The sequence below is a fragment of the Aulonocara stuartgranti genome (assembly GCF_965226115.1).
Source record: "Aulonocara stuartgranti genome assembly, chromosome: 23".
Taxonomy (NCBI): Eukaryota; Metazoa; Chordata; class Actinopteri; order Cichliformes; family Cichlidae; genus Aulonocara; species Aulonocara stuartgranti.
The window spans coordinates 6,779,962-6,788,693 of record NC_138958.1 but is presented as its reverse complement, the minus strand read 5'-3'; the positions used below and the strand labels follow the sequence as shown (position 1 = coordinate 6,788,693).

General features: G+C 41.8%; 1 protein-coding gene across 1 annotated transcript in view; it reads left to right on the top strand.

The window, feature by feature from the left end:
• The first annotated feature begins 3,677 nt into the window (after positions 1–3,677).
• Positions 3,678–8,732, top strand: part of LOC309700267 (importin-13-like) — a 29,251-nt gene continuing 24,196 nt past the window's right edge. Inside the window, exons 1-2 of the mRNA XM_082523735.1 lie at positions 3,678–3,770; positions 4,184–4,270. Coding sequence (XP_082379861.1) covers positions 4,202–4,270 — 69 coding nt within the window. The 5' untranslated portion in view covers positions 3,678–3,770; positions 4,184–4,201. The remainder of the gene's footprint in view (positions 3,771–4,183; positions 4,271–8,732) is intronic.

The following is an 8,732-nucleotide window of genomic DNA, read 5'->3' as shown; positions in this document are numbered from 1 at the left end:
GTGTTCTTGGTTCAAAATAGTCAGCGAGTCTGTGACGCACAGGCGCACAAGGCAACGACGACGCAAACACGAGCCACACAAATCACAAATGTATTAAAGATCTGTTACATTGCTATTTATAGTTAATATTTAAGCTCCATATTTCTCACTTCAACGAACTTTAACGTTGTTTTTCTTCTGTCCTGTTTTTTCCTCTCCATTCATACCTAATTTATTTTTTTTTTTTTTTTTTTTTTTTTTTTTTTTTAAATGACATCAGAAACAGCAGTATGCGACATTACGTGATGGCAGAGCTTCAGTTCATCCTTTGTCATTTTTTTTTTTTTTTTTTTTTTTAATAAATAGGACAGGGGGAATGAATGAGAGAGAGAGGGGGAGAGAAAGAAAGAAAACCCAAGGGGAGAAGAGACGGTGAGAAGGGGGGGGAAGAGAGACAAAAAAAAAAAAAAAAAAACTCCTGGGTCACCTGTATGGAGAAAAAACAAACAAACAAACAAACAGAGGAGACAGCAAACAACAAAGAGCAACATAATAATAGAGAAAACAAAGCACCATCACAATAAACTAGCTAGTCATAGATATCAGTATTTACTAAGTAATAAACGATATTGTGCAGCACGCAAGATAGACAGCGCACAGTGTGCTTTGAGGCAGCAGCCAAGAAAGCTTTAGTCCGCGTCTGTGAATACCCATGTGTGCATACCTGTGTGGATCAGCATGCTTGCATTCCAAAGGTTTCTCCATGTAATGATCTGCTAGGGAGTGTGGGGGGGCCACAGCCCCGTCCTCCAGGGTGTGAAGCGGGTATGGAGGAGATCAAAACTCCAGACATCCAGAGGCCCCCAGAACACAAGAGACCATGGAAGACCAACAGAGGGGCAGCCGCGCCACTGTTCCAGTAAGAGCTGAGGAGAGTCCCAGATGAGGGCTCACTCAGCAGCCGCGGAGCAGAAGCCAGGGGGGGTTGCAGTGACGCGCCCGTGAGCTCCGCCGGCCCCCAGCTGCGCCTGAGTGACCGAGCCCTAGGCCGAGAGGCCGGGGGCACCCCACCTCCAAAGGGGCCCGAGCGAGCCCCAGGCCCCAGGCCCCGACAAGCGGCCGCCAAGGAGTGAGCCGGTGTGTACCCGGATGCCCACCCCCAGACACAAAGAACCACCAACACACCGACACCTGAGGGAGTCCGCCACCGGCAGGGGAAGTGGTGGTGGGTGGAGATAGGCCTCCAAACCTTGGAGGGCCTGAGGTGTCCCCAGAGAGGTGGCGTCTGATACCCAACCTGACATATAGACACAGACATACAGGCACACACAGACACAAACATCCATTCCCACCCTCATGCTCTCATATGCACTCACTCCACACTCAACCAACGTGGAGACAGACATAAAGAGACGCTGTACACTCAATCACACTCCCCAAGCGTACTCTACAAACCGGGTCTAGGTACCCTTGCCCCTGGAGGGGGGAATTGCACCCAGACCCAGGTGGTGTTACCCTTTTCCCTGCGGTGGGGAGAGGCAGACCACCCCGACTCCGCAGCAGCAGGGAGGCCCCACACCCCAGACCGCAGTCGGACGGCCAACTCCTCCTACTAGCCCCCCCGCTCCAGCAGGCCGCAGAGAATGGGGGTGGGAGAAGACTCCAAACCTCCCTCCACCCGCTCATTGTAGTGTTGATGCATATGTGTTCTAAGGTGCAATTAAAACCCAGGAGGGCATGGAGCTACCTGCCAAGGAGCAGCAGGTAAGCACATGGTCCCTCCTGCTAGCCCTCAATGACCAAGTGTATTTAAAATTGAGAGGTGGGCAACGACGTCAGGGGTGAGGTATACACCCTGATGGTGATTTGGACTCCGTGATTGTGCCCACCCCCAAGATCCTATATGTATGTGTAATGAGAGTGTGAATAATGTGAATGTCTAAGTTGTGGGATAAAATTGAGGCAGAGGCAGCCAGAAGGGGACAGGGGGGGGGGGTAGCCTCCTCTGCACCCTGGTGACATACCCCCACTCCAAGGCCCTGCATGTGTGGGTGGTTGTGGAGGAGCGGGAAGAGGGAGGCAGCTGGAGATGGGGAGCATTCATACCTAATTTAAAAATAACGTTAACAAATAAATTACTTCCTCAAATGCCTGTGATGCATTAGTAATATTGCACTGGCTATATAATATGTATTACTCCAGTTTTTTTCCTCTCTTTTTTAAATAATAGGTTTTCGTAATGTTTGACTTATTGACGCCTTTAAATCTGCAACAAATCAATGTTTAAACTGGGACTATGTTAAATCATTGTCTCACTAAGGATTCAGCTATGCAACATTTTAAAAAAGCTTCACTCGTTCTTTTGGGTTTATAACTTTATGCTAAAGCGGAATAAAAAATAAGAACGTTCTCGCTTCTCGTGATTTTTAAGGCATGATGGAAGTTTTTCTCTCGTCCACATGGGGGCGCTGTTGCTTTAAAGTTGATTCTTATAACAGGCCAAACTGTAAACTGCAACACACTGCTCTAGTTAGACTGATAAACTGAAAGCCATTTGTCTCACACATTTCATGTAGATATAGAATTATACTAAGATATTAAACTGTTTTGGGGGTGGAATGAAGAATAGTAAACATATACACAGAGGGTTGTTCGGGCTGGGTTAGGGCTCTCAACTCTACTGCTGATTCACTGGTTTAAATAAGATTAGACTTGTGAGTCATTGATGTCCTACAACTCCTGATTCAATTTTAACTGCAATTTTCTTCAGTTGAATTGGATGGCTTTGTTTTTATTACTGTTTGCACACTATATATATATGTTTTAAATAGTTGTCTGTTGTCAGTGATGTGTGGTTATCATTTTGTCCAGGAGAAATTTATACGATATGCACTTTAAAAAGGATATATTGGTCTATTATATATTTTATTTGCATATAAAATAATAAACCTAATATGATAGCTGGGATAGGCTCCAACCAGCTGCAGCCCTGGATTGGATAAAGGAAGAAAATGAATAGATGGGTGAATGAATGGATTTGCAAGCCAAGTTCAGTAAAAGAAATAAAGCCATTGTTTAAAAAGCACAACTTGCTTGAAAACCTAAAGATTAAGATGTATTTGAAAACACAGGGTGGCATGGTGATGCTGAAGATTGTCTATTGAAATACAGTCCTGGGCCTTTCTGTATGGAGTTTGTATGTTCTATCTGATACCCCAACTTCCCTGCAAAGAAGTGCATGCATTTAGGTTAATTGGTGATTCTGAATTGCCTGGTGTGAGTGTAAATGTTTGGCTCTGCAACAGTATCGGTATATTTAAATTAAGGTAACTGTGGGCTGTTATTATTATTATTATTGTTAGTAGTAGTAGTAGTAGTATTGGTAGTATGTGTAGTATGTGTACATAGATGTGTATTCCATCACTCGCAATCTATTTAGGGAGGAAACTGTCGCATTTAATGTTAATGGCTTCAAAAGGGCAACTCTGGACGATTTACATAATTTAACATTGTGATGACGCAAACAGTTTAGTAAGACTGATAATATATAACTAACTAATAGATTATAATAGCAAAATTCACTCTTTGCAGTAACGTATACATATCCTGTGCATTTAGTATTATGGGAATTTTACAAAATCGCTGTTTCATTTGCCTTGTTCATTGGTTACGCTGCGATTACGATATTTCCAACAACACGTGAACGTAGCAAAGGCTACTGGTGACGGAGCAGAGGCAGAAGAGCGGCGGGGAGCTGCCAGCATCGTCTCAGACCGTCGCAGGACAGAAAGGTGTGAAAATACTGGTCCACCAGATAGACTGGCGATAACACACTGAGATGAGATTGTTATGATAAAACTGTCACTCTGAAAATACCAGCGTCGCCGTCTCGCTTGGTTGAATTTGACACTAGGGTTGCGTCAAGTTACATTGCTACGTTAGCTAGTTTCGTGCTAGCACAGTGACGCTAGCAATCGCTGTAGTATTCTTACATAGTGGAGGTTAGCGACAGCTAGAAGAGCTAATGTTAGCTTGCCGGTTAGCCCCTCATGTCATCCTTATGACTACAATTAATCATATCGTAAACCTAACCTAAACATGCTCATTGCTGTTGCGGAATTATTATGGAAATTACACACTTTGCGGGGGAAAGTTTAACGAAAGCTGCTGCTGAATGTGTTGCTCCTCTTTGATCATTTGACAGCTCCGTATCAGCGGAGATATGGAGACACCGGGGAGAATAGCAGCCACACCGGACGCCCTGGACTTTACGGTGGAAAACGTGGAGACGGTAAGTTTTTGCATCAGTCAGCTCAAGAGGAAAAGCAGGGGCTGTGTTAAAGATAATACGGGCGAATTAAGGGGGAAAGCAGGACGCTTAAGTGCGCCTTGTAGCCCGCTGTAATTACTTTGGTTAAGACTTTTTCTTACAATGCTGGTTTATTTAGGGGACGTGATGTTGCTGTGTTTACGAGCTGACCTCACCTAATTTAGCCTCGACTAAATGCTATGTTTAGAAAGAATACTGAAGTGGTAACAGGTTGTTCCATGCACATTCTCCTAAGTGCGCTTCAAGGTTTTGTTTATCTTTGTCAGATTGGTTATATTCAGCTAGTGTGTGTGTGTATATGTGTGTGTACGTGCGTGTGCATGGCAGTGTTTGCAGCCAGGTCGCTGTGATAAATCTCCCTCCTTGGTGGCCGCTAACAGGGACACAAGGGGATGGGTGGGGAGGCGGTGGAGAGTGTGTGTGAGAGAGAGAAAGGTTCTCCTGGGGTGGATGAGAGCTGATGTGATAAAACTGATAGAGGGATGAGGTGAAGGAGGGAGGGGTCCATGTCGATAACAGTGCCAGTAAAGAAAGAGGAGGGGGTGAGAGGAGGTTGGGGATGCGACAGAAATGATTAGAGGCAGGTTTAAAGGAGAGAGGCAGATTCCTGTGGGGAAAATGCCTGGATAGATAGGTAGTGTGGTGTAATAAAAGCACAAAGAAGAATAACAAACACTGAGCACGGTCCTGTTCTGCCTTGGGATAATCTATTTTCACTTATTCATGTTTCATTTCTGCAAGTGGAGAGTGTATTGTTTTATTGACACACCAGAGGAAAAAGATACTCCATTCCATGGAATTACATTTTCTAAATTTAAAGTTAACACTAACATATATTACATGCACTCCTTAAAATGTGTAATTAATATAACTTGAAGCATGGAGGTAAATTTTTAGATAAAGTAAACTAAGTCCAAACTCATATGCTTAGATATTATCATAACATTGTTCTGTTTTTATTTTGGGTTTGCAATATTGAAGTGAAACCTTGCTTACCAAAAACCCTTCACACATGCAAAAACAATGCCTGATATTTAAAAAAAAAAAATGGTGTGAGCCACATGCGCTACATTCAGCTTTCATTGACTCATTTTACTGTCTGAATCAGGTAGTCGTGTCAGGGTACTAATCATTCAGTAAATAATAGTTTTTAAAAAGTGTTTAAGAGCATCTCTGTAATGTCTTTGCAAATAACAAAATGTCATGTGTGGGTAGTGTTTAAGAATTTAAGGTCGTTATTCAGATTGTGTGACAGCTTGCACCAGCATTCAGTCTGTTCCAAGCCGTACAGCACTATCTGTAATCTCATGAACTAATATAGCATGCATACAGCACATAGCATCTGAAGTATAATTTCCCATAAAAGATATCAGCAGTTTTGTATTTATAGTGCAGTGGCATTTCAAAACTAATGAGATATTGTTAGTCTAAGGCTTGACTATATTTAGAAAGTAATACCGGTAGCTGAGATTTTTTTTCTATTTTCTTATCCTTTCTTGTGAGTTTGGTGATAACACTTTGGTTATGGGATCAGTAGGATGCTAAGAGAATGGAAAGTGTCTTTTCCTGCTTACCTAAAAACATCCTTAGCATGTAAATCTGATATTTAACTTATTGTCTAATATGTTAGTGTCAGCAGTAAATTACCTACTGTACAGTAGCATATGGCTTATGAATAAAAAGATAAATTGTAATTTTATTGGAGCAGTTAAAAAAAGGAGATTGTAGATGCAGAATTTTCCCTTTGCTGCAGTGGGTGTTTGGTAGTGTGTGCTTATATTATAGATGGTGGTGGAGATGATGGTTCCTGGCCCAGTGTTTCTATGTGTTCCATAGAGTGCTCTTTGTTCAGTCTCAGCTCTGTGAAACAAAGTGTCACACTGTCAGGATCTTTGTGTGCATAATAAAAGGGGTTCGAACACTGGCGTACATTTCCGCCCAACTATAATTATCTTTGGAGTCACTATGTGCCAAGAAAGGGAATTTTTAAGAGGAAATTCAGAGCGCCACAGTATGTTTTTAGGATTTTGCCATTTTTTAGCTCTCCCCTGAGACAAAATACTGCTGTACCACAGGAAAGAAGCCCAACACTGCACTGGATCGGCCCAATTCTTGCTCAAGGGAACTTTAACAGGGTGACTTTCTGTTACCGTAACTACCTGTAATCACCCCACACAGGATGCTGTGCACAGGAGACTGTCAAGGTCCATTTAGTATGGTTTAGCTCCCTGCCTCTCAGCTGGTAAAGCACCTCTGTCATTCAGTAACTGTAGGTAATTTCAGGGTGAGATCTATGTAGCAGCAGGTGCAGTTTTAAGAAGTTTTATCACATTTAAAGGCTGAGGAGACTATTCACCCAGCCAGCTAACATATTATAGAACATAGCAGCACCCTAAAATCTGTCACTGAGAAATTACACATGATGTATTAAATAGTTTTTCAGTAGTGAGAGTGTAAGAGTTTGATATATCTTCTTGTGCTAATCCAATGCCAGTATTAAATGAATAACCTGAATTACTCACTGTGAGAAAGAGACTGGGAATCTTTTTTTTAATGTTTACGTCTAGACATTAATAATTGGTTAATTAGCTCCTGTCATGTAAAGATACAAGTTAAGTGTTCTCACCCTCACCATCTTGGTATTTTGAAACAAAGAGCAGGAGAATCTGACTGTGAAACTAAGAACACCGTGCTTTCTCGCAGCTTGTTATTGGGCCAATTGTTGGCCAAAAAACCTTCCCTGGGTAGTGTTGTTTCTTGACTCTAATAATAACCATAATTTACAAAATTAACATAATGTTTTAATCAACAGTGACAGAAAATTTCTATTTTTTTCACCAGATGCTTCAATTTAGATACCCTTTTTAAAGTTATCAATTGTAATTCATAAGTACTTCTGTGATACTAACTCACTCTCAGAGCTGAAAGGTTTAGTACGTTTGAGTTCACACACACAGAGTTGTGCTGCAATGTTTTACAAACTGATTGTAGCTGACAGAGAGCCTGATTAGGAGTAGGTGCAAAGGAGTGGATCACAGTATCATCTGCATAAAAATGAAACTTTGCTTTAGTGATATTTTAATGGTCGTCAAACATTTCACATTTCTCTAGGGGCCACCGGCATGCAAAGAAGGCTGGCCTTACCTCGATGACACGTAGGCTCACTAGGCGAAATGACGATCCCTGTAAAGTCCAGAATACATGGCTTCCACTCGCCCAATCTTTACTCCGAAGATTTGGGCCAGCTTATGCACTCCATTCAGTCTTGAGTTGCGGTTCCTCACCCCGCAGACAGTTCAACACTTGGGTGATGAGACATAAAAGTAATCATATTCCAAATAAACAAAAAAAGAGGGAAGTGAAGCCTGTAGGTGCTTGAGTATCCTCTTCTTGAAAACCCATCATCTCACACCTGCTCCTGTCATTTCATGAAGGGCAATTTAGTATGCCTGGAGGCCCTTCAGACTAGGGCTGTGCGATATGACCAAAATCTCATATCCCGATATAAGAATTCTATCGTCCGATAACGATATAAATCACAAAAATGTATAATTTTCTGTAAATTCTGTGAATCTCGGGCAGCTCAACTTGCGGGAAGTGTTTCCAGCTGTGCGTCATGTAGCTGGAGTCGAGTGTTTTTACAGATGCATGAAACGATACATTTTTAGACATAAGTTGTAACAGCCGCCGTTTTCTTTGTATTTATTACACGGCGTGCTGCGGGGAACAGCCTGTTCTAACGTTTGAGTCTAAGGTTTATTTTTTAGCACCTGGCGGCTCTTTTTTTTACTTCTCATCTGTAAATAATCTGCTCTTTCACCTGCTTCAGTTTATTTTGAAAAGTCTCAACAGGATCTTGAGCTTTATTGTGAAAGGTTTATGTGGAACATAAACAAGCGGACATGCGATGCTGTTACTGTCGTTGTTGCTAACCACAACGCATAAAAACAGACGCTTGTCCGTCTGTAGTGTGGTTATATAAAATATAAGAGAAAGAGAGAACTTTAAGAAATGAATATAGCCACTACAGTGACCATCAAAAGGATGAAAAAATATTGCCGTAAAGAGTTTATTTTGCGACACCACGAAACAAACAATAGCGTAAAATGAAACGATAGACGTTTTTATATGGTCATCCGATATATATCGTTATATCGAACAGCCCTACTTCAGACCCATACCCTTCACATCCTTGTGGCCAAATCCTTGGGTGGGTGGTACTGTGACAGTATTATGGTTGTTTATATCTAAGATAAATGGCAACAATCTTAGAACTGAATCATGGGACGCACCTTTAGTTAGATGAAGTAAAATAATATTAAGGAAGTTGATCACAGTTACACCGAACATTAGCACAAATCACAGAGAGTGAAGTCAACAGGAAAAGCACACTTATGGGGTTTTTTCAGTTGTCATGTCTGTT